Below are 26,315 nucleotides of genomic sequence, written 5' to 3'. Positions count from 1 at the left end.
TGCTCTTTTTATACTATTTTCTTAAGAAGCAAACTCCATTCCTTTGTTTTGCTAGTGTGAAGTGTGTTCATAGATGAAACTTTCCAGCTTGGCTGCTCCAAGTAAGGGGAAAGGTAAATGATGAAGGGACAAGGAAGTCATCTGATCTTGGTCAGGTCTAAGCACCAATAATCTCCTTGAACTCGCAGACACCTGCTGGATAAGCCTTCAACTTCGATGCATTGCCTGTATATTTTCTATAGTATCTAATCTGATTTAACTTCCTCAGGGTCCAACTTGATAAGTTTAGTCACACTCCAGTTCCACTGAACTAAATGGAACCAAACTGTGACATAACTTCCTCTGGATCCAACCCATCATAACTAGCTAATTGTTGTGAAAAGCCCCAGTAGAGAAGCCTCTGCTAATCTTTTTTTAATGAATGGAATTAACGGCCTTGCAGCATTGGCCAATGGCATGGTTCTCATGATCCCTCTTGAAAACAAGGGACCACTATCATCAAACTTTTATGTGCAATGCAAATTGGGCCAAATCGCACTGGACTTTTTGGGATGCAAGATTTCATAACAGCTGTTCTCCCAATATTCCTTTGGAACAGAGTCCTTTGGAATCTTAGTCCTCTTAATTCTGACACTGCCACACTCAATTCCTGGCTACCAGACCTTGGCCTGCATTTTCTCCTTGCTGCTCTACAGCTTGTGAGGAATCGAGGGCAGAAAAAGATGCTTTGCGCATGCTGCCAAATCCCACTCACATGACTTAGGAGAAGCAGTTAAGGATCTAAACCAGGCACCCCCAAACTTCGGCCCTCCAGATGTTTTGGACTACAATTCCCATCTTCCCCAACCACTGGTCCTGTTAGCTAGGGATCATGGGAGTTGTAGGCCAAAACATCTGGAGGGCCGCAGTTTGGGGGTGCCTGATCTAAACTCTTCTGCTTTGTTAGGGTGTCCCTGAACCTCTTGGTACAATAGTGTCTGTCCCTTCCAAAATCCATACTTGGGCAGTGTGTCTTATTAAAGCCAACTGAAATGTCTCAAAATCGTGCACAGGATTTTAGGGGTCGGGAGAATGAGGGGAAACATGAAGAAATAATAGTAATAACTCTGCATTTTGAAGTCTCCATTTAGACACTCATCTGAAGATGCAGATGGACTCGGGTATCAGGTTGCCTGTAGGATTCTGGGATGAAGGGGCAAATGCTGAAAGAGAGAGTCCAGCTGTTACCAGTATCTGTTTCGTCCCTTAAGCAAAAAGACACACACATTCCTGGCTTGAAAGGAAGTGTAAAGAGAAATATAGCAGCCCTTACATACAGTGGTACCTTGGGTTACGAACTTAATTCATTCCAGAAGTCCGCTCTTAACCCGAGGCGCACATTCCCTCCATAAGCCTCCCTCAGCCCCAGAAGCGGATTGTGTTCGTATCCCAGGGCAAAGTTCGCAATCCGGGACACCTACTTCCGGGTTTGTGGAGTTCGTATCCCGACGCGTTCATAAGCAGGACTGTTTGTAACCCGAGGTACCACTGTATTGGCAAAGCTGGAGATTAATTTTTGGTGGTGTACTAAGTAAAAGTCAATTGAACCCAGATAGTGTGTTATGCATTCGTGGCTGGAGGGCATGCTGCCCTCGAAATGCAAAGCCCCTCTCTACAAAGTTGAAAATCGTTATCTAGTTGTAGATTTCTACCCTGAAGGGCTAGATACAGAATTCTCCATAGCACGTTAAAATGACACACACACCCCTAAGCCTCTTAGGGAGGTGGAGGTTTTCACTCTCCAGGCAGGATTTACACAATAGTTCATCATGGTTGTTTTCCTCCCAGGCACACTTGCGTCTGAGATGCTTTTTGAGACCAACTCCCCCGCTGTGTGATCTGTGGGTCTGGTAAAATTGACCCACTGGCCACATAGTAAATACAGGTGGATTGAAGGAGTCAGGTTTAACCAGTTAGCAGTGCCTCTGGATGAAAAGTTGGCAAGCGTATCTCTTTACCTATGAGAGTTTGCCACATGCTTAATGATGCAATAAATGGCAGGTTAATTTAGCGTGGCTTAATGCTCTCATGGTCAGTGCCCAGTGCCAGGAATACAGCAGGGCTGGAGCTTACAGTGGCAAGGAATCTGCTTTGCATGCATTGGCTACAAGGTTCAATCCTGAGCATCTCCATGTAGGGCTGGGAATGTTCGCCACCCGAAATCTTGGAGAGCCGCTGCCAGTCTGTGAAGACAGTGCTGGTGTACCAATGGTCTGACTCTGTATAAGACAGCTTCCTCTGTTCCTAACCTCTCCTGAAATCACTGCTTGCTCTTTTATCTGTTGGTCTTTAGGTGGGTTCCTTTGGGATCTCTTGAGTGTTGTACTGGTTGGTGTGGGAATTTGCAACTAATCACCTCTTTCACTGCTTTCCTTTCCTGCTGCCATTGGATTCTTCCAGGGCCCACCCCTTCTCACATTCCTTTAGGTAAGACTGTTCAGGAGGGATATCTGCAAGGAATCTGGTTAAGCAAGGTTGTTTTCAGAGGAATAGACATGAGCCTCCCTTTCAGTTGAAAGGAAAGGGAACCACAAATGGCAACATAACACTCCAGCCCTCCAAGCCCAGAGCCATTTATAGATGCTGCCAGTATCTTTCCAATGAGCTCAAAGCCAAAAGCTTCTGGTTATCCCTCTTAAAAAATGAGAGGTTATTGGCTGTCGGAGGGGCTGCTTAATCTCTCACGCATACATGCTCCCAAATGCCTTTTTGGGGTGGTCATGTTAAACGCAAGAACTGGTTTGACACAACAGAAGAGTCTGAACAGCTTTCCTTTGGCTTCATTCCGCAACTTGGCTCAGATGGGGGCCAGATAAAATGGCTGGGAAGACACTTGAGAACAACAGCCAGTTGGCCTACAATAGACGGTGCTGGGCAAGCTGGACCTTTGCTTCTCCCCAGACAAAGGCAGCTTTTTTTTTTACACAAAACTGTCACAACTGGGCGAGTTCATTACACGCTTGGCAGGAGGAGCTTTCACCTGCTCTCCTTTTCCACCCATGGCTTTAGATTGAAGGCAAGTTGGGGGGGGGGTCGGAAACCTAGTGCTGCAAAAGCCATTTGAATGCCTCTTTCCCACTTTGCTGTGTTGACAGCATTGTGTGCTGCCCTGCCTCTCCCCCCACCCCCTTAAACAGAGGCCACTCCTGGGCTTGGTTGTGGGCCAGATGCGTCTCTTGGGCAGAGCGCAGTATTAAAAGGCTTTCCCTTAAATTAAAATGAATTGGTGCTTGTGTGGGCAGCTTTGGCTTTTTGACCAGAGGCAGTGTAGCTGCAGTGCAACATCCAGCCAGCTCCTGTAATGTGGGATGTTGGACTTTAGGCTCCTCTGGCTGGTGACATGTCCCGTTCATGTCGCCGTGCGACGGAAGAGGGGACCCTGGTGCCTGCAGATCCCACCACCCATCCCTGGCCAGTGGCTGCTTTGGATAGGTCTGAATTGGAGTTGTAGGCAGGAAGGGCTGTGTGTTTGTCACGCTTGCTCTCTAAGGTGCGGCAACACCAGTGGATGCTTTGAATCTGGGGTCCCCAACCCATTTAAGCCCAGGAGCGCATTTGGGAGTCTAAAACTGCTGCGGGTACCACAAAATGCCCATTTCGCAGGAGAAAAACTGGTGGTGCTCAGAGCCTTTCACTCCCCCAAAGACCCAAGCTAAACCCCTACATAGCCCCAAAAGCAGACCACCCTCCGAGAAGCAAAGAACACCCCCCAGACCCCCTCCCGGGATGTTTTAGTGCCCAAAGGTACCATATTGAGGGACCCCAGCTTTAAGTACTCCTCCTCCCAGGCTGATTTGAATCAAGATCAGTAGTGGTGTTTTGTATCTATTTGCTAGTCGACAGGTAGCCTGGTTCTTTGAGCAGAGGAGTAGATTCCTTTGCTTTTAGTTATAAACCTCTGGCACACTTTGGAAGGGGGGGTCTTTATGGGGGCGGGTTCAGAACCTCGGAGAGCCTACTTGTAAAAGGTTGCATTTTCAGCTGTGGTGGCCTATCGAGCAAGGGGGGGGAAGCTATACAATTTGCGCCCCCAAAACACAGTTCTGCACAAAGGAAGTCTCCCAAAATGCTTTGCAGTTTTGTACATGGCGCTGTGTGGATGGGGGCAGCTGGGTGTGGCGGCTTCCAGGGTTTTAACTGCTTCTAATATGTTCCTCCTTTCCCCTTAACGCTTCCGAGTAGCAGCTACTCCATTCGTCACTCGATAAGTATGCCAGCTATGAGGTAAAGTAGCAAAAGCCCCCATCTCTTTTGCAACTCCCATATTTGACTAAGGGTGACTCTGGCTCTGCTAAATGTATGGGGTGGTGGTGAGGCACACACTCAGAGGGGAAAAGATCGTGTATTGTGAATTGTTCATAACTTGGATATTTATGTCCTGCCTGTCAACAAGGTTTTCTCGGCAGCTAACAAACACACAGTTACAAATATTGCAAAATATAAAATACAGGATAAAAAGGCAAATCCATAAAAATGTAAGCAGTTGCGACAAAATATTACAGGAAGAAAATGAAGGTATCTGACTGGTGCTTAAAATACATTGAAGGAGGTGCCAGGCAAGGCACTCTGGGGAGGGTGTTGCAAAGTCCTGGCATCACCACCGAAAAGCCCCTCTCCTCTTCCACCCCCCCATCCCCAAACAGCCACTTGCCACGCTCAGGACCCAGTTAAATTGCTTTGCTTTAAAAATATTTCATTCTGTCTTGCCTGCTGCAAAAGAGCAGTGGGCTGGCTGGTCATTGGATATTAATAGGAATGAATCTTCAGTCTACAGATATTAACTAAGGCAGTTATGGGGGTCCCTTAGCATGAGCTTGCAGCCTTGCCTGCAGAAAGTGGACCGTAAGGGCATCACGTCAGCTTTATGTAGACAATTTTTTTAAAATCAACCCACAAATGTTCTGTGCAATGGATCACTTTTAACTGGTGGGCCTGGCAAACTGCTTTTTCAGAATCGGTCACTGTCCACTCTTAAGTGAGTGCTAACATCAAAGCTGATGAAACTACTTTTCAGCTCCTGTGTTTGATGGCTGGTTCACATTGTATTATACAGTTCTAGTTTTTTGAAATGGCTATCGCAAAGCTTTCATATGGCTCAAGAACACATCTATGGGGACATCTTCTCAACCATGACTAAGTCCATTTCGATAGCTGGTGCCTCGGCCTACTTTGAAAGTAGGATAGGCTGAGAGATTGTGACTTGCCCATGGGCTTTGTGGCTGGGAGGGTGGGGATTCAAAGCAAGGGATCTCGGGCCCATAGGCAGTGTGGCATAACGGTCAGAGTGTTAGACTGGGACCTGGGAGAGCAGGGTCTGTATCTCCACTCAGCCATGAAGCTCACTGGGTGACCTTGGGCCCAGTCGCCATCTCTTAGCCCAACCTACCTCACAGGCTTGTCGTGAGGATGGAATGAAATGTGGAGAACCATGTACACCACCTTGAGATCCTTGGAAGAAAAAGGTGGTATATAAATGTAATAAACAAATATATTCTATCAGTTACACCATGCCGAATCTCAGCCTACTTTGGGAACGTGACTCTTAGGTTATGAAAGTTTGGCAGCTCTTGGTAACCTATTCTCCAAACTAAGATAAATGAAGACGACTGGAGGCAACTGAGATACTTTTGAACTAATTCCACTAAATATTTTTTGTGTGTTCCTGGGTCTCTTGATATTTGATTTTTCTCTTTTTCATTTTGGGGAGGAGGGGACGTTGTGTATGTGTGTGCTACCTTAGGATGTTCTCTGGTTGGGACCCTAAATTAAAAGCTGCCAAGTAGTTTTTGATATTGACTTCCTCTGCAGTTGGGTGCACGTTTATTTCTCTGAAACGAGTTGGTGAATGCTGGTAGCAGAACCAGGAATTTGCAGCAGCTGTGGTTGAGCCAAGCTTTTCAGGGGCCATGAGTGCTTTGGAGGGGTCTGTAGATGCTTCGCCACCTGCCTCAAAACGGAATGCAAGTTTCTAATATGCTTCTGCAGTTTTATTTTCTCACTTGCTTCTTCCTCTTTTTCCCTTAAGAAATTCTGCAACCTTCAAGTCTTTTGAAGACCGCGTTGGAACCATAAAGGTAATTTCCCTCCTGTGACATGGTTACAAAGCCTCAATGTGTTTAGGATCGACGCGTTTCTGCTAGACAAGCAAAATGCCCGCTGTCATAACTGGCTGGGTGTGTGCAACGGGAGAGGTTGCATATTGCAAAACCAGGGAGAGAGACCCATATGAATGAATGAAAAGCCTCCTTGGATGAGAAAGGGGATGTAGGTGGGGGCAGCCGCCTCTGTCATTAAGGACCTGTCCTCCTGTCCGCTGAGTCCCATCCTGTTTTTATATTGCTTGATCACACTCTGTGTGAACTGGCTTCTGTACAAAGGTTTGTGCACAGGAAAGTAGATTGTGGGGAGGGCAAGGATTCAAATGACGCTGGGTGGAATTCAATGCGCTATTACAAATGTTCCAATCGTGCAAGCAGTTCAGCTTGCCAGCTGCAATGGTCCTTCCTGTCCTCTCCCCATGCTCTGTTCCGGGGGCACATCTCACTCCAGTCCAATTTCAGGGGAAATAGAAGGGAGGGGAAGCTCCGTTGCACAACTGGAGGGCTTCTGCTGATGGGGTTCTTCGTTTGAGTCCTGGCCGCTGCTTCCTGCTCTCACCTGTTCCCATTTCTTCCTTTCTGTCCAGTCCAAAGTTGTGGGCGGCAAAGACAACGGCACTGATGAGCTCCACTCCCCATCAGCATCTGGCGACAAGCCCTCCCAAGACAACGCGCCTTTCTAAGTCTACATCCGTGGTGCATGACTGCCAGAGCCTCGCCCCTTGTTCTTCCCAACATGCAAGACAAAAGGAAAAGGGTCCTGGGCCGCAGGTCCCACTCTGACGAGAGAGATCCATACATCATATATGTAGACGTTCTTTTGCTGCTGGATTCTTCAGGTCCAATAAAGTGAACACACAGTTTTTTGTACACTTATATATTTTACACTAAAAAGGTTTCTAGATGGAACACATTGCTGGGCTGCCTTTTTTGGAAGAGCACCAGCAATGAGGATTCTGCAACCCTGGCCCAAAACAGCCCTTTTTTTTGGCACCAAAGTCCTGCACTCTTTCCTCCCACCCCGATCCCCTCTAATGTGCAGGCAAAAAAATGATTTCTGTATGTCATGTAGAAAGAATAGTTCTCAGGTGCCGCTAGCTGCACAGGGAGCTTCTCTCGATTCCTGCTCCATCTCCTCCTCTGCATATAGCTAGCCAGCTTTCTGCTATCGTGGCTTTCTCTGCGATTGGAAGCACCGGGAAAGCTTCGGAAGTCTGCAGTTTCCATTTAAGATATATATAACCAGGTTTGGGGTTTTCTTCCGGGAAGCAGGGGAGGGAGGGTGATAGAAGATATTTAGAGCCTCTATTTAGCGACTGCCTAGCTTTGCTACACCGATTCTCTAGCTTTAATGAATCTCAGAACCTTTATTTTTTTGGAATGCAGTGGACTTCAGAACATGCCAGCTTTTAGCATCGACATTTAGGGGCAATCTACCTTTGAATGCGGAAGCTGAAACACAAGCCTTACATCACCACCTGCTTTACTGGTTTATAACCTTTTTTATATCTCAAAAGCGCAAAGAATTCTTTTTTGGGGGGGAGGGAAGGGGTGAAGCACTGGAGTTCTGCATCCTACCATAGTAATCGCATGTGGATGTGCTGGTCTTGTGTTCATTTCATCGGTGTGTGGTGGTTCACATGCCTGCTTTTGCTCTCTTTCTCTCTTCTGAGTGTGTGGAACTTGCTTCTCTGCCTCTGGGCTTATGCCTCTGTTTCCTTAGTCCACCCATTTAATCAGATTAAGGAAGGACATGTTGATCGCAGCACAAGAGAGCTATTGTGGAGGGCTCCTTCTCTCTCTCTCGGTTTGGTTCTCCTACCAGGAACCTCCTTAAAATACGTTGTACACTTTATGTGATGACAAAGAGATCCACCTCTGATGCTTTTTGTTCGCAACACTTGCCACCGGTTCCTGGCTCTGTTTTCATTCAATGCTAGGAGCACTAGTGTGTGGTGTGTCTGCTCCTCCTTCCAAAAAAAGGCTGCAAACCTTCCACTGTCCTGGCCCCTTAGTACTAAGGCAAAAGGTGCCTCTTAAATTATCCAAACCTTTCTGTGCCTTAGAGGCTCGGTGGGACTTCAGCAGTGCCCGAAGTACATATCGATAAAGCTGTTTTGCTTCAAGGCCTTGGTGCCCCCAGAAGGCTTCAAGCTCTTATCTGACCCCTCTTGCCCAGCCGCCCACTGAGAAGCAAGTTTCAACACTTAACGTGCTGATTGTAGAACTCTCCCTGTTTCCTGTGTTGCCTATGGACGATGACCATGCCGTGTAGACCTGGCACAACGGAGGAGAGAATCTGCAGGGTGTGGGGGGTATCATTTGCTGGAGTTCGTTCAAGGGTAAAGTAGGCACCCGTGTTGGGTGGGGAAAGCGGTGCCACTGGGACCGGGGAGCTGTTAGAACACAGACTGAACTGTTTCTCCTGTACAGGTGACTACGGGGGGAACTTTGTCAATAAAATATTCTTTTTTGAAAAGCAAAACGGCTGTCTTCATCTTTGGGTTTGTGTCCCAGGTGCGAACCTGCCCAAGAGCCATGTGGTTTTGACCTTGGCTTCAGGGTGACCCTCCTTGCATCACAGAGAGTTCAGACATTTCTAAATGGATGACATGGTTGGTTGCTCCCGATGTGATTGCCCTTGTTCACTGCAACTTATTTGTGCCAGCGGTGCTGAACTGAAATGATGGCAGCTTAGGGTGCGGGAGGCTTTGTCTGCAGGGGATGAAATATGAAGGTGGTCAGGGGTTGGGTGATGAGTGGAGGTGGGCTAGAGGAGAGTCATCTGGCAATGAAGAGGTGATTCAGATGGTTTGGGAAAGGCTTTGGAAAGGAGGCGGGGGGGAGGGAAGTGGTTTCACAAGTCTCTGTGCCCATACACAACGCTGTCTGGAATCAGTGGGTAGATGAGCACACAAGCAACCTCTCTAAGGGTAAAACAGTCAAATCTCTTAGTCTTTAAACAGAATTTATTAGCTAGAGGCCACTTACATGCACCTGACAGTTTCATGTTGGACGATCAGTACAATGCTCTTACACCCATCGCTGTAGCAATGAGAAACGGCAACCATATTTACACCTGTTGTTTGCACAGAAGGCCTGTTGCAAACCATCTGTACCTTTGCATTTCATAGCTTTCTGACTCACCTGTGTATACTGCTGTTCCTATTTGTCCTCCTGCCCCTGCTGCCCCCCCTTCAAAGATGAAGGTATTTGTGTAATACAATCTGCCAACTGAGGTTAACTTTATGCCTTGAATTTCTATACCACGCTTCACCCAAAGATCACAGCCTGGCTTACAATATAAAAACACAAAAATGCATAACATAACACAAGAACAAAACCCTCCCCCCCCACCCCGGGCCACTCACACAGTTTAAAAGGCCGTAGATTTTTTTAACTAGCCAAGTGTCTGGGAGAAGAGGAACATTTTTGTCTGGTGTCTAAAGATACATAGCAAAGGTGCCAGGCATACAAATTAGCAACTGCAGAAAAGGACCGTTCTCTTTTTGCCACCCACTGGACCTCTCGTGGAGGAGGCACATGAAGAAGGGCCTTGGATGATGATCACAGAGTCTGGGTCAGTTCATATGGGGAGAGGCGGTCCTTGGGGTATTGTGGCCCTGAGCTGTTTAAGGCTTCATAGGTCAATGGCAGCACTTTGAATTGGGCCCTGAAACTAATTGGTAGCTATTGCAGTTGGGCCAGGATAGGTGTAATATGCTCAAAAGAAGAAGAAATATGCTCAAACCATCTTCAGAGGCAGCCTTAAGTTCAACTTGTTGCTGTAATTCATCCTAGTGGTTAGCAGAACATAGAAAAACTGGTTAGTTTTAACAAGCAAGCATAATAAACAACAGTTTGAAGTTTGCTCAGGCAAATCATAGTTAAAACTAGCAACTTTTCTCCCATACCATAACATAACATTCTGTGGTTAGTTGAAAATATGGGAAGCAGATATCCAATGTATCTTGTAGTGATGCTCAAGGAGGAGGGGATGTTAGCCCACACTCTTTCCTGAAGTGCTAAAACTGGGCTGCATATTTGGCACGAAACCCGTCTGTTACAAATACAATTGGGTGCCAAAGTATTAAAAGGGCACAAGAATCACTGTTGCGTTTGGGTTCTGCTTGAGGGGTTTCTCACGGGCATCTTGTTGGACACTGTGAGAATAGGATGGTGGACTAGGTGGTCCTTTAGCCTGACCCACCAGGGCTTTTTACATTCTTGACTGTTTCGAAATTTGTATTTGCAGAAAGGAAAGCAGACAGTAAAAGCCAATTTGGCAATTAGACTTTTTAACAGCTGAGGCGTTGACGTTTAATTCCTGGCATGTTGGGTGCAGATTGTTAGAACTTGTCCAGTAAAAGCACCTGTTCACAGCAGCTGGAGAGTGGTTAAATGCCTTGTTGATACTGCAGTGTGGATTTCCTTCAGATAGGAAAATTTCCTTTAGAAATGTGTATCAGCATTATTATACAGACAAGAGATCAGTTTGGAATTCTCTTTCTGCACAACGAACCAGGACTTGCTGAGATGAGTCACCTGGACAACAAAGATAAAACAGCAAAAAAAGTTTGCGTCCTCTGCCTCTTCTCTCTGGTGCTCAAGGGATAATGCAATGCAGAAAGACAATTAAAAACATCATGAATCGTGCAAAGCAGTCTGTCTGGCTTCCTTGGCTCTTGAGATACTGTCACAAGCAGACACTTGAAGTAGCTACTGTCTTAAGCTTGGGAAGGATTTTGCCTGTAAATTTAGGCACTGAGCTTGAGTTCACTCAGTATATTAGAATTCTGGATCCCACAACAAAGCTAATTAGCCACACTGATCCAGGACGCGTAAAAGAAAACACAAACACCAGACCGCAATCCTAACCCCACTTAGGTGCATGCAAGGTTTACTGAATTCAACAGGACTCGCTTCTGAGTAGACCTGGTTAGGACTGCACTGTTAGATAACTTTAAACATGGTTGGACAAACTGATGGAGAATTGGTCTAGTTGTGCCATCAAATAGAATGTCCATATACAGCCAGGACAGCCAACATGACAAAAGGATCACCAAACCTTTGTACCTGCATTAAAAACTCATTTTTACAAATGAGAACAAATCTGAGGCATAATTGTCTTAAGGGCCGAGGGTAATTAAAGCAGTTTGAATGGTTAAGGTATCTGTCTCAAGTATTAGTTATAGGTAGGTAGCCGTGTTGGTCTGACGCAGTCAAAATAAAAATAAAAAATCCTTCCAGTAGCACCTTAGAGACCAACTAAGTTTGTCATAGGTATGAGCTTTCGTGTGCATGCACACTTCTTCAGATACACTGAAACAGAAGTCACCAGACCCTTATGTATAGTCAGAGGGTGGGGAGGGGTGATGGGAATGGGTGATTGGCTGATAGGAGTGGTAAACCTGTTGATGACTGTTAACGACTGTTGACGACTGCAATTGGTCTTGCAGGAAAAAGCAAGGGCTGAGGTGCTAAAGAAAGCTTGATAATGTATAATGAGATAAGAATCCAGTGTCCATATTCAGACCAGGTCTCTCCATGGTTTTAAGCTTGGTAATGAGTTGCAATTCAGCAACTTCTCTTTCCAGTCTGTTTCTGAAACCAGTAGGAGAACACTTCAATCTCCCAGGACATTCTATACAAGATCTCAAAGTAGCTGTTTTATTTCAGAAAAATTTCAGAAACAGACTGATTACCAAGCTTGAAACCATGGAGAGACCTGGTCTGAATAAGGACATCAGTGTATCTGAAGAAGTGTGCATGCACACGAAAGCTCATACCTATGACAAACTTAGTTGGTCTCTAAGGTGCTACTGGAAGGATTTTTTTTAATTTTTATTTTGTCTCAAGTATGTTTTAGACAAGGAAAATATATAGCCACAAATATTTCTTACAGATGTTCTGCCTTGTGGCTTATTTGGAGTTGATGCCTTGGGCTCCTTTGGGAGAAAGGGTGAGATATAATTTTAATACGTAAAATAATAAATAATGTGGTGCCCTTCAGATGTTGCTGGACTCTGATTGCGTCGGCCTCAGCCGGCATAGCCAATGGCTTAAGGATGCTCACAGCTGTCACTCAAGAGCAGCTAGAGGCTGCCATGCTGACTACATCTGATGTGCAGAGACAGCATAGATCTGTGGACAAATAAAAGGCAGGCAGCCTCCTCATGCCCTGTTTGTAATTGCCTGGGTCCCTCTGCACGACTGCATTTGGAGATGGCGTGCCAGACGAGACAAGGCTTTGATCTATTCCAGCAGGACTGTTTCATATGATAAAGTAGCTCAGCAAGAGATGCTCTCATTAAGCAATGGGTGGGAGGGAAGGAGACACACAGCCCGGTGAGGTGTCATCCTCATGGCTTTTTGTGTGGTGGAGATTTTGCATTCCATAACATCCTGTCACCTCTTCTTTACTAGATAAAAGCCAAATTCCTGGACACCTTGGGAGGAGCATAATTAGCCAAAAAGAAATCTGCAACTAATTCTGATTTTAGAGTTTGAAAGTGGTGCATGGACCATGCCTCCGACAGCTGCGATGCATGACTGCAGCTGCCTGCATGAAAAGTTGGCCCTAGGGCGAAGGAAGGTAAATGGTGCCCCTTAAATCTCAAGTTCTTATTGCAATGCTCTCATGATATTTTTCTGAAGGCTAATTTCATCAGAACCTGAACTGCTAATTGAAAGAAAATTGGGAGCTTCCAAAATGAGGCCAAACTAATTTGCTATCATAACAAAACTAGTCTTCATGACTAGAAGAAAATGGAAGAATGTTATAAACAAAATTGAGTGAAGCCAAGGATGATGATGGGTATTTAAAATTATGAAATTCACAATTTCTCCTCTAAAGGACATCAGAAAACTTCATCAAAATTTGTTTGTCTAAGTTTGCCTACAAACCTACTAACCTTGCCTACAAAGGTCCGTATAATTAAAGCTATGGTTTTCCCAGTAGTGATGTATGGAAGTGAGAGCTGGACCATAAAGAAGGCTGATCGCCGAAGAATTGATGCTTTTGAATTGTGGTGCTGGAGGAGACTCTTGAGAGTCCCATGGACTGCAAGAAGATCAAACCTATCCATTCTTAAGGAAATCAGCCCTGAGTGCTCACTGGAAGGACAGATCGTGAAGCTGAGGCTCTAATACTTTGGCCACATCATGAGAAGAGAAGACTTCCTGGAAAAGACCCTGATGTTGGGAAAGATTGAGGGCACTAGGAGAAGGGGACGACAGAGGACGAGATGGTTGGACAGTGTTCTCAAAGCTACCAACATGAGTCTGACCAAACTGCGGGAGGCGGTGCAAGACAGGAGTGCCTGGCGTGCTATGGTCCATGGGGTCACGAAGAGTCGGACACGACTAAACGACTAAACAACAACAACAAAGTTTGTCACTTTCAATGTACAGAATGCTCAGTGAGCACAACCTCTCTTGAGACATTGTGGCCCTTAATTCATTTTTAATTTTTTTGAGTCTTGAAAAACTTCTCTCTCCCGAGCAGTTAGTGGCCATAATAATATTTCAATATTCGGCTTCCAACCGAATATTAAAAACAGTACAGCATCAAACATTAAAAACCTCCCTAAACAGGGCTGCCTTCAGTTGTCTTCTAAAAGTAAAACAGTTGCTTATTGCCTTGACATCTGCTGGGAGGGCATTCCACAGGGCGGGTGCCACTACCGAGAAGGCCCTCTGTCTGGTTCCCTGTAACCTCACTTCTCGCAGCGAGGGAACCGGCAGAAGGCCCTCGGTGCTGGATCTCAGTGTCCGGGCTGAATGGTGGGGGTGGAGACGCTCCTTCAGGTATACAGGACCGAGGCCGTTTAGGGCTTTAAAGGTCTTTAAAGCTAAGAAATTGCAGCAAGATTGCTTCCACATTAGGAAAGGCCACCTGAATTTTTCCTTGTACTGTATATAATTTGATAAAGGTCTGTATGAGACAGAGAGTGCTCTGCTGTAAGCCTATGGCTTTGTCTCACATACAGGTGAAAGTGCAAAGTTTCAGATCCATCTCTTCTGGGTATGCTCCCATCAACAGTTTGCTGAATTTCTTGCTTAGATGCTTTCAGAATAGCAAGAATGGAAAACACGTGTGCAACATAACTGTACACAGTACTTTTTAAATTGGCTTCAAATACATCTAATATAGCAGGGGTGGCCAAGTCCGAAGAGACTGTGATCTACTCACAGAGTTAAAAACTGGCAGTGATCTACCCCCTCTTGGGGGGTTCAGATCAAAGTTGTTGAGATTTTTTTAGGAAGGCCCATTTTTAGGGGTTCAGGTCAGAGTTGTTGAGCTTTTCTGAGGCGGGAGGAAAGCCCTGTTTTTTGGGGGGTGAATGGCTAAAATGTTGAGCATTTTTTAGGGGAAGCCAAAGTTGTTGAGCTTCTTTGGGGGGAGCCAGTGATCTACCAGTGATCTACCACAGACGTCCAGTGATCTACCGGTAGATCACGATCCACCTGTTGGACGTGCCTGTAATATAGGAATACTGTAATGGATTATATCCTAAATGTATCTCTTAAAGAAAGTGCATCTAAGGCCCTAGGCTTCAGCCAACTTAGCCTAGACATAAATCCAGCACTGGGGACATCCAATGAAGCTGGGTGCTTGAAGAATCAGGACAAATAAACAAAAGTACTTATTCGTGTAGCGTACAGGTAAACGATGGAACTCACTGCAACCAGAGGCAGTGGTAGCCACCAGCTTGGATTGCTTTGAAAGAGACTTAGGTAAATTCATAGAGGAGCGGCAACGCTTCTGAATACCAGTTGCTGAATACCAGCCACAGGAGGGGAGAGGGCTCCTGCGCTCGGGTCTTCTTTGTGGGTTTCCCACAGGCACCTTGGTTGGCCACTGTGAGAACAGGAAACTCACAGCACAATCCCAAACACTCAGAAGTCCTATTGAGCTCAAAAGGGGATTTTAAAGTATGCTTAGAAGTGCCACTGATTTTCATGCAATGAAAGCGGCATTGTGTCGTACAGTGCACCATGCAGCCTACCTTACAAGGCTGTTGTCAAGATTACAGGTACTGGATATTTGTAATGGTTGGACCACTAATCCTAATAATAATTTTAAAAAAAGAATGAGAAAGGCAAATGCTAAACACTGCTACAATTTTGATTTGCCTAGACTAGCCACGGCACTTCTCCAGATCCATGCTGGAAGGGCAAATGGCTAGAATCACAGAATTGTTGATATGGAAGGGAGTCATCTAATCACACCCCCCCTTCAAAGCAAGAATCTCAACAGTGGTTTCCCATCCAATTTGAAACCACATAGGACCCTGCTTAGCTTTGATAAATGTGCTAGCAAAATAAAAAAATTCCTTCAGTAGCACCTTGAAGACCAACTAAGTTTTTATTTTGGTATGAGCTTTCATGTGCATGCACACTTCTTCAGATAGCTGTTCTTGTTTATTGCAACAGGTTTGTCCCTTTACTGCTTTTGACAACAATGTACAGTAGCTGTTTAATTATTTGGTGGTGCCCACAGCCCTGACTGCGTCCCAGTGGCCAGTCGGAAAGCCATGAGGTTCCAGGGGCAGATGAATCCATGTGTTCCAGAGGTCATGCGGTTGCAATATTTTTACTTGAAACAGAGTGCACAATCCATATTTACTTTTCATTTCCGGGCAGTGCTGAACAATGACATCTCGTTATTCCAAATTTTAATTTAAAAATGTATTATTATGTAGCTAAATACCTCTCCCCACCCCCACCCCTTTCATGGATGCACTCTGGCCATTTCTTGCTGTTGCCTTGCCTGGAAGTTGGTGTAGAGATGAGACCTCATTATAACAACATGCACTCAACTTGGGGGAGGGGAAAAAGAGACTGACGTCATTTCACGAAGATAAGCATGTCAGCCAACTCCTCTTTTAGCCTTCCCTGGTGGTCTAGTGGTTAGGATTCGGCGCTCTCACCGCCGCGGCCCGGGTTCGATTCCCGGTCAGGGAATGACATTTTTTAAATCAAAAATTTCTTAAATCCACGTAGATTTACAATGGGTGGGGAGCTCGCTTTGATTTTTGCATTTGCTTCTACACTGGCTGCTCTTCATTCCCTGAATGCAATACTCTGCAGGCCAGCCGCTTTTGCTTTTTTTTTGCATTTGGAAGCGTGCACCATCCGCTCGATGCATGCGCCCTGTTCTTTCCAAGGGAGGCCGCCGCTACTTCTGCCGCCGGCGGCTGCACCCTTCACGCTCGCTCCGCGGCCGTGCACACGCTTAAGAAGATTGCCGCCGCCATGAACGAGGCCGGCGAGCGCGCTTTGCAAGGGGGAAGCCCGCCCCGCGCGCCTCTGCAGCGCCAGGCTGCGATCCCGCGCCTCGTTGCTTCCGAACAAGCCTCGCAGGGCTCGGTGGACCTTGCTCCCGAGTAAGCACGCCTAGCAAGGCTCAGCAGAAGCAGGGGGCCGGGGGGAGTCCCCGATCGAGGATGCGCGCTGCAAGGAGATGGTTCGGGGCAAAGATTTGCAAGGCCATTCCGTGCACCAGCCAGAGAAGAAGTGGGGCTACATTGCCTGGGGTGCGCCGAGACGTTGCCACCGGCCTCCTCCAGAAAAGCGCCTCCTTACAATAATTATACTATTACAGTATTACAAATTGCGCGCGCGCTCGGATACCCTGCGTCGCATCCCGCACCTGAACACGTACACGCCCACTACCACCCCTCTGATTTGTGCCTGCAACTTTACTCAAGCTTACACCTAACGTCTACTCAGAAGTAAAAACAAAACAAAACACCCCATTGAGTATGTGTGCAATATGACACCCAAGTAAGAGGGTGTCCGGGATTGCGGGTGTTTTAGGATTTCCAAGAAAACTAAAACCGACGGTTGTTTTTATTATTCTTATTCTTATTCTAGAGTGCACGGCGTCCCTCCTTTATTTTTATTTTTTGCAAAGCGCACGACCCCTCCTCCTCCTCCTTAACCCTTGAGTCGAGATTCCTGCATTGCAGGGGGGTTGGACTAGACGACCCTCGGGGGTCCACCCCCCACTTCCCAGCTCCACAACAAGTTTTACGATTCCCAACTCCTTCCTTCCTCCTCCCCACTCCTCTTACGATTTTTGCTGCATGCCCTCCCTTCCCCCTCCTCTTTTCCCCCTCTCCAGGCGAACCAGACAGGCGCCTGCTGCCGAAGAAAGGGACGGGGAAAATGGATAGGCAAGCAGGCGCGCCCCCGCGCGCTCCCTAGTTCCCCGAGCCTTGCCTGCGTCAGGCTGTCTTCTTTTCCTGCGCGGACGGGGGGGGGGACGGGAAGGTGAGCGAGGGGGAGCGCGCGCGCCCACGCACGGAGACAGGCGCACGGGAGCGAGCCCTGCGCGCGCGCACCCTTCGGAACAGCCTGGCGCGTGCCCGAGCCTCTTCCTCCGTGAGCGCGCACGCTGCTGGCTCCAGTCGTCGTCGGCGTCGTCCTGCTCCCTCCCGGCCGCCTAGCTCTGTCTCTCTCTCTCTCTGCTCGGTGCTGCCGCTGGCCCCCTTCTCCCCCCAAGGAAGGAAGCTGCGCAGGATCCGACCCCACCGTGCCCAGCCCGCCGGGAGACGCCGACGGAGGATCCGGCAGGTGAGGGCGCAGCGGAGGAGGAGGAGGCGGCGGCGGCCCAGGCGGGGGAGGAGGAGGGAAGCGGCGGATTTTCTGTCAGCGTCTCTCGGTCGGTCGGCCGGGCGGAGAAGGAGGGAGGCCGCGAGAGGGGGGGGGGAAGAGAAGCCATGGCGGGAGGGGCTCGTGGTCTCTCTCTGTGGCGCATTTGGGGGGGGGGACGTCGAAGAGGGGCGTGTGGGGAAATGGAGGGTGGGCGAGAAGGGTTTGAGGGTGGGAATGAGGAATTGGGAGGGGTCGTTGAGGGTGGGGGGGCAAGAGGTGAGGGGGAATGAGGAGGGTTTGTGGGGGGTAAGGAGGAATGGAAGGTGAGGAGTCATGGAGGGGTGTGTTTGAGGGTGGGGTTTGGGAATGGGGAGGGGTCGTTGAGGGTGGGGGGGGCAAGGAAGAATTGAGGGTGAGGAGGAATTGAGGGGACCATTGAGGGTGGGGGAATGAGGAGTGTGCGAAATGGGGAGGGGAGTGTGTGAAAGAGAGGAGAATTAGGGGAGAAATTGAGGCCCACCCCAGAGGTGGGGGGGGGAGAGGGAGAAGAAGATGGGTGTGTTTTTTGGGGGGTGGGATGTAGTCAGATTGTGGTGGGTAGGAAAAGAGGAGTGCAAGGAGGTGGGGGATGGGGGTCGTTCAACCAGGGATATGGGGAGGGGAGAAGAAGGGATGAGGTGGGTTTGGGAAGGGCTGACGAAAGAGGAGGAGTGGGAGATGGGGAGGGGAATTGGGGGTCCCGTTTGTGCGGAGGAGGCCGCCGGTGCAGTTGAAGGGCAGAGAGAGGGCTGCTGGTCCGGGTGGGGATGACAGAGGAAAAGGGGTGGGGAGAGAAATCGAGGCTGGAATTAGGTGGCTGTGGGCAGATCATGCATAGGGCTGTTTGGGTGTTTGTGAAAGAGAAAGTTGGGGTTGGAAGCTTCTGTCTCTTCCTGCATGACATAACATCCCCTCTACGCACCCCCCCCCCGCCAGAGTCTGCCTGGTGATGAGGACAGCCCTGTTAATGCTGAAAGACAGATTGGCAAGAAAAAGGCCTCAAGTCATTGGGAAGAAACTACGAGGGGGTAAAAGAAGATGAGGCGGGGTTCCCCCTGGGCTCTATTGCAGATGTGTGTGTGCATGTGTGTGCTCCTCAACATAATGTGGAGAATGGGGTTGATAAAGCAGTAGTTCCTGCAGGGGAGAGCTGGAGGTTTATTCTTGGGAACCTCTTTCATCCAAGGTAGGCTGGGGGAACTCCTCATCCCTTCACTGACGTACCTTTACTCTGTGCCAAGGGAAAGCTATTATCATAGGTACGTGCTCAAGCTCCCTTCTCATGCAGTTCCAAGATGATTAAAGATTAAAAAGCTCATAGATTATATAAATAATGGTTTTATAGGTAGGATCGCTGTGTATTCACTGTGATTGATAATGGCAAGTGACATGGGTGGGAGAGAATCAAGAAGTCTCGTCCCCCTAATCGATGATTCCACAGAATCATTGCACAGTTGAGTTTTTATGACGCGATGCATTAACTGCATCTGTGAAATGAGCTTGAGAGTTGAATTTGCATCCTCCCTTTTTTGGTTTTGACTGGTGGCCACCCCACAGATAGTGCCTTTAAATGTTGCTGGATGAAATGAGCAAGGGCCATGAGTCAGAGCAACACTTAGTTGTCCCTTCTATGCTTTACCAATACCTTGCAGTCGTAGACATGGCGGAACAATTCATTTGACATATTACTGGAGCATGTTATGTTGCTGGAGCCATCCCCCCCCCCAAGAGGTGAAAGCCATCCATGCCAGCTGCTGGCGCTGTGACACAGAAGGGACTTAGAAGCTTTCACATCTTGCTTGCATTTTATCCACTGAAGTATCAGTTTGCAGTTAGTGTGTACTGCTAGCTTTTGCTGTAGGTCTCTGCATTTTGTGCTGTGTCTCAGGCTGCAAGCTCTGTAGTATAATGTGTATTCAAGGGTAAAAGACAAAGTCAGTACATCATTTTGAACTAGTGTGAGATGAAATCTGCCTTATCTGTTCAAGCTGTTTTATTGCTGTGATTTTCTCCTTGGACTCTGAAAAGGTGAGGTTACCTTTCATTTATGACACAGCAGTTGGTCACTGAAGCAAAGCAATGTAAGCTAGAACTAGATTGGTCATCTACTGATGAGCTTAGCAAGTATATAGCCATCTCATTAAAGAAATTAAGCTCTGATTTGGGATGAAAATGGTTGTATTTATGCATTTCCAATCATGTAAAACCTGGCATCCGCCTTTAAGCCCAATGTTGGACCTAGGAGCTACTTTTAAATGATTTCTGAATACATCTCTTTTTCTGTCACCTTTTCTTTGAAAGAGAAACAAAACAAAACAGAAAACCTCACAAATGTAAAGGTTAGGGAAGTAGCCAATATGGAGCCCTCCAGTAATTGTTGGGCTATATTTCTCATCAGCCCAAACCAGTTTGGCCAGTAGTTCAGGTTGATGAGAGTTGTATTATCTCAGAGGCACCACATCAGCTACCCCCTGGGTCAGACTGTGCTCATTTGTGGGTCACAGGCATGCACACGAAAGCTCATACCAAAATAAAAACTTACCGGTAGTTGGTCTTTAAGGTGCTACTGAAGGAATTTTTTTATTTTGCTTCGACTCAGACCAACACGGCTACCTACCTGTTAATATTGCTAGTGATGCATGATTCATTTCTTTTACAGACTCTCATAAAGCCAATTCAATTAACAAATGGTTATAGCACATTTTAATTTATTCTGTGCCTACTGAAAAGGGAGATTAAAATGGAGGAAGAAGCAGGGTGGGAAGTGAAGGTGTTGCTCTTAAATTTGCACCAGTTGGATATGCTTCAATTCAGTAAATTCTGGGAGGTGGTGGGGGACTTACTCTGCACTTTTCCATAGTGTGGCACTTTCATTTGCAACCAAATTGCATTTCCACATTCTGTAACTCCCTTTCAGAACTGGGCCAGTTTGGAAATCAGTTGGGCAAGAAAATATGTACAAAAATATTGTAGGCAGCTTCTCTGCTTCTCCAATGAAGTGTTGGATTGTGGACGGAGTGTTGCTCATTAAGTCATGCTATTCTTGTGAGCGGAAGCTTCTCAGCTGCACAGCTGCTGGTTCCCAGTGATCTGGCTGCTTTATCACCAACCTCTCTTACAGACCCATGTGTGTTGTCTGGTAAACTGATACTTGTTGTTTAGTCGTTTAGTCGTGTCCGACTCTTCGTGACCCCATGGACCATAGCACGCCAGGCACTCCTGTCTTGCACTGCCTCCCGTAGTTTGGTCAAACTCATGTTCGTAGCTTCGAGAACACTGTCCAACCATCTTGTCCTCTGATACTACAATAAACTGATACTATTCTATTGTATTTTGGAAATAGAGAGAGCTCTCATGCATACGCATGACATCTTTCCCTGTGCTATAGAAATGTAATCTGTGGGTAAATAAGAATCCAGGAAATATAACGTGTCAATTTCCTGCTGCCGTGGCCGCAGAAATTATTCCTATAGTTTCCTGACTTCAGTTTTATATGCCATGGTTAATGGAAGCTGATGGCTCACACGTGCCTTTGTCAATACTGAACAGAAGACTGGTAATTGGTGCCTGAAAGAGAAGGGTAAGCCTTTCTAACACTGAGATGTTGCAGGCTTTCAGTTCCATTTCTTTGAGGGTGGGGAAGCGCATAGTTACTGAGCAAGAAAAGAAGCTGATGCAAAACAGAAGTCACTGCCACAACTAGAGAGTTAAAGATGGAAGCATGGAAGTGTCTTCCAATAAAAACACAGATCAGGTTGAGTAACCAGGGTACCATTTTTGGCTTTCTCATCAGTCTGTTTACCTCAGGGACGTCTGTCTATGCATGTGACAGTATCCTTAAACTGGTCCTTAAACTGTGTAGCAGGCCCCCCCTGATGGAGCGCGGGTGTAGGGGACTGCTTTGTGCGAGATAATATTATTATTTGTTAGGCTTTTATCCTGCCCTTCCACCCAGGGTTGGGGCCGTCTGGGAATACGCATGCGCATTCTTGTTTTTCTTCCAGTTTGGTCTCCTGGAAGGAACATGGCTAAGCATGAGAATTAGTAGGAAGCAGCAGACCTATTGGGGGAATGTTGTAGCTGGTGAATCCACCCCCTTATGTTTAGACTAGAGTAACGAAACATCTGTCTTAAGATGTCTTCAGAATGTTGCTCTTACCAGCTTGAATGTAACGTTCAGGTCAATGTATGTATAGACATATATGCGCATGACACCCATCATATATGTGCAGCGAGGGCTGCATGCATTAGCTACCCCAGCACACATACCAGATTGCTAGCCACGAGTGACTTGGCCTTAAGAAACTTTAGATGACTGGCATCTTTTGTTCCCCTCCCTGAAAAGCTGTAAGGGAGGAAATCCCACCATAAGGATATAATCAGAGCCTGGTGACCCATCTCACCTGCATCCTGTACTCAAAATGGCCCAACCAGATGCCTATGGAAAACACAAAAGCATGACGAGTGCAGGAGCACTCTACCCACTTGGGGTTCGCCAAACTGGTATTCAGAGGCATAATGCGACAGTAAAGGTTGAACATGGTCACCATTTCCCACCTTAGTGTGGAGCTGAATGTTATATGGGAAACATGAGGATTACCATCCTCAGTGATGATGATGGGGGGGGGGATTTGAAGGGGGAGTATCTGCCAGTTCTTACCTTACTGGTCTGTGGTATACTCTTCCCTGGGGTGAAAATGAGTAATTTGCCCAGCTAAACTCGTACTGGAACTAAACCAAACTGAGTGTGCGGGGGACAGTTTGGGGAACATTTGCAGGTGAGAACTAGTGGCTGGGGACAAAAAAGGCACATTTCACTCACTGATCCCCCTCTGTTCCCTGTAAAGGTAAAGGGACCCCTGACCATTCGGTCCAGCCGTGACTGGCTTGGGGGTTACAGCGCTCATCTCGAGTTGTTGGCCGAGGGAGCCGGCGTACAGCTTCCAGGTCATGTGGCCACATCATGACAAAGCCGCTTTTGGTGAACCAGAGCAGCACACGGAAATGCCGTTTACCTTCCCACTGTAGCGGTACCTATTTATCTACTTGCACTTTGACATGCTTTCGAACTGCTAGGTTGGTAGGAGCTGGGACCGAGCAACAGGAGCTCACCCAGTCGCGGGGATTTGAACCACCGACCTTCTGATCGGCAAGCCCTAGGCTCTGTGGTTTAACCCACAGCGCCACCCGTGTCCCTGTATCCCCAATACTGTATTTTAACAAATGTAGGTTGGGCAACAGGTGTTTGCCTAGTTCTGCTCTTACGCCGTTTGTTCACTTGTTCATATGGTTAGGAAGTTGTTACTAAAGTTCAGCTAAACCCAACTTCCTCTGATTTAAGCTGCTTGTTGCTTGTGCTGTTTTTCTTTTTAACGTTTTAACTATTTTTTGAATTGTCAATATGCACCCTACACCTTTTCTCTAGGCTTAAAAATACCCTGCTATTTGTCTTCTAGAGCTTAGATTAGGCTTCAGTTTATATGTCGCCTTTCCAGAAGGAAATTGTGTTCATGGCAGATTACACTGTGCAAGCTAAACAAACTGCAAAGCATAATAAATAGTTAACAAGCATTTCTGACTTTAGATTTATTTATATCAACATGTATTTAAATCAAAGTTAAAGATACAACAACACAAACTCTGCATACATATTCAAATTAAACTATGCAAATGCATACTGTAGCTTATAATGCATGTTTTTTTCAAAGTTATTTTCAGGTTATCACTGTCCATGCAAAAAATGCATCCAAAACAGTAGTCAGAATGAGTAAAAAGTAGGTCTGTTACTTCCTGGCTTGAACACATGTGATGACACTTCAGTTATCAGGAGTTATAGTGGCCGTTAACTTTTCTGCCATAGCACCCCATTTTTGACTAATTTTGATTTTATTAAATGGTACCCAAGATTACTTTCATTCTTATCAGTGCAATACCTTTTCAAACTGCCTTAAGAGATTTGATTCATTAGTTTACAGCAGCATTAAATTGTGCTCCAGTGAGTTAATTGTCTTCTCTTATCTCTTCGATAACTCCTAAGAGCAAAGCAGGTAAGTGCTCAAAGGAAGGGCTACAGAAGATTCATTTTCTGTTGGTTTATTGCATTATGTAGCAGTTCTCCTTTCCCCCCATGCAAATGCGCCTAGACATACAGTCTAGAGTCACATTGTGGAAAATGAAAATGAAAATATTTCAAAGTAGCAAAAAACAAACAAAACAAAACTTCCTAGTATGCTCCAGAAACAAAATGCATGCCAAGGCCATTCAGGAACAGATGCTGGTTGTGTTTTATGCAAAGGCTTGCTGTATAACAGTCATAAATTGGGGTGGAACTAAATATGACATTGATCACTGGTGTGCTGCTGAAAATGACAACCCCATGTTGAGTTTCTCCCACCACCTGTTATGTGTTGCCATACCTACGTGTTATGGAAAAGGTGTCACACGCAGCACTTACCCTTCTGTTCTGTGTGCTTCCTTTGTGTGTTGTTGCAACTACTTCCAGTCTAAACAGGCTGTTGAGTACATCAGAACTTTTATTATTATAAAAAAAAAACACATTTGGGTATTTTCGTTTTGATGTTTGGAGCAGCTTCATGAAATTGAGCATGGTAAGCTGGTGAAATCAAATCTCTGTCTGCAGTCTTATAAGATTATTTACTCCAAAATATGCAGATAGCTATTAACACATTTACCTCTGACATAGCTGATCGTGAAATGCTGACTTGCTGAATAAAATAATTTTCTAAGTCATGTCTTGAGGCATCTGCAAATGTATCTATGGAAATGATTGGTTGCTTTTAGCTAATGACAAAAAGATGAAGAATCAGAGTTTTACGTTTTTGTTACTTAAACTGTCAAACTAGCAGTTCTTTTAAAATTATGTATGCCAGTTAATCCATTTTATGCTCATTAGTTTTGCTCACTTTCAATTTTGAGTAGTCCATAAAGAAGTCCAGGAGTTGGAAAGCACAAACACATTCTTGGGTATGTTTAATTGAATCATGGTGTCATTTACTCTTGCATTCAGATTCTAAGCATTTGTGCCTCTGGAGCTCCATTTACTGTCTCTGCCATGCTCACATAATGGCTTCTGACTTTGGGCTTGTGACCCACTAGTGCATTAGAACCAAGCTATGAAATTTCTTATAAAATGTAGAATTTGCAAGCAGTTTGTTGACCTGCTGGGGAATCTTTTGAAGGGGAAGGTAATGTAGGAGACTTATAACTGCTTGGCAATATGTTCTCTTTACAGTGGTGGTGCATGGAATGTCAGTTTCACACGCTTAGTAATTAGGATGAGAATTACGTTTCTCAACTATGTAATAAATTCATTTGCTTAACAGTGAAACTTGACCCACCAGCAATCTCCAAGATCGTTTTATTTTTCATACCTTATGGGTATTCACCTGTGCTTAATGTATAAAGACTGTTTCAGTTAAGCCTGCGGAATCCTGTCTTTGTCCAGAAAATGTAGGGAATTCTCAGTGCATGGTAGGTATACTCCTCTTGGAGCTGTCCAGCATGGGAAATCTTGAGTTTGGTTTCCTCTCTGAAGTGGAGTTTTAGGGTATCCAGACTCAAGAGTTACTGGATTCTACTCCTGATGGCCCCTTTATCTTTGAAAAATCAGCTTTGTGTGTGTGATGAAATAGGAGGGCAGAGAGGAGGTGCATAACCCTTTCCCTACCTCCTGTGTTTCTTCTCCAGGTCACCCGCTCCCAGTCACACTTTCCCTTGCAGGATATCAAATGCGTTTTAGGGGAAGTTAGCAGATGTTTGGAGCCTAGCTTGGAGGGTGGCCAGATTGGTGGGTGATTCAGAGCAGAAAAGTGGGTGGAGAAAAGATTAGTATCTCTTTCTCTCCCCCCTTGCTATTTCTCTGCTAGGCATTACTTCCTCGTGGAGATCCTTTTTTGGGTGTTGGTGGTAGGGAACAGCCATTATAATGAGTTACATGCAAACATTTGTAATATGTAGCTCTGTCCTTTTCCAGACATGGACAGGCTTTTACAACGGTTTCCATGGAGAGGTGTCCATAAGACCGTATTACATTGAAGTAAAAAAATTCACATAGCAGGTTCAGAGTTGAGTGTGAATTCTTGCTCTTTTCTCTTGCTTATCCGTGTGTTACCCCAGATTTGTTAGCCTTGGGTAAACAGGTTATTAAGGGAGGTTGGTGTTTTTCCTTGTTTGCTGCATGCTCTCAGTACCGTATTGAGGATGCTAGCTTGAATACAATGTGAGGAAGCAGGTCAGGAACAAGCCATAGTTGTAGAGATAAATCTGAAAATGTGATGGCAGACTTGCTGATATGTTAGTCTATATCTGTATTGGATTTGCTTTTAAGATTTTTTAAAAACACTTGTTTGCTGCTCTGGGCTCCTTTTGGACGAAAGGTGGGATATCAATTTAATGAATAAATAAAACACTGAAAGCAAGGAATAGAGTAACAAAAATAACTATGTAGTCCATCTTTGAAGCTTCTGGTTATTTGTCTTTACATCTTCCCCCCCCCCCCAAAACGGCTCATTTATG

General features: G+C 46.1%; 2 protein-coding genes and 1 non-coding gene across 11 annotated transcripts in view; all 3 read left to right on the top strand.

Moving 5' to 3' along the window:
- TPD52L2 (TPD52 like 2) overlaps nucleotides 1–8,622 on the top strand; it is a 28,937-nt gene extending 20,315 nt beyond the window's left edge. For all 8 annotated transcript variants that reach the window (XM_088674756.1, XM_088674754.1, XM_088674755.1 and 5 more), the window contains 2 exons: nucleotides 6,065–6,113; nucleotides 6,725–8,622. In XM_088674756.1, the coding sequence (XP_088530882.1) occupies nucleotides 6,065–6,113; nucleotides 6,725–6,820 (145 nt within the window). In that variant the 3' untranslated portion in view covers nucleotides 6,821–8,622. The remainder of the gene's footprint in view (nucleotides 1–6,064; nucleotides 6,114–6,724) is intronic.
- Nucleotides 8,623–16,034: 7,412 nt separating this feature from the next.
- On the top strand, nucleotides 16,035–16,106 carry TRNAE-CUC (transfer RNA glutamic acid (anticodon CUC)). Its single transcript has one exon. It is a non-coding gene; the product is annotated as a tRNA-Glu (tRNA).
- Nucleotides 16,107–17,552: 1,446 nt separating this feature from the next.
- Nucleotides 17,553–26,315, top strand: part of DNAJC5 (DnaJ heat shock protein family (Hsp40) member C5) — a 53,129-nt gene continuing 44,366 nt past the window's right edge. For both annotated transcript variants that reach the window (XM_035121646.3, XM_088674753.1), the window contains exon 1: nucleotides 17,553–17,720. The gene's annotated coding sequence lies outside the window, so the exon portion shown is untranslated. The remainder of the gene's footprint in view (nucleotides 17,721–26,315) is intronic.

Source organism: Zootoca vivipara, chromosome 7 (assembly GCF_965207765.1).
Source record: "Zootoca vivipara chromosome 7, rZooViv2.hap1.1, whole genome shotgun sequence".
NCBI classification, from domain to species: Eukaryota; Metazoa; Chordata; class Lepidosauria; order Squamata; family Lacertidae; genus Zootoca; species Zootoca vivipara.
The sequence above is the reverse complement of the archived record's forward strand: the minus strand, read 5'-3'. Positions and strand labels throughout refer to the sequence as shown.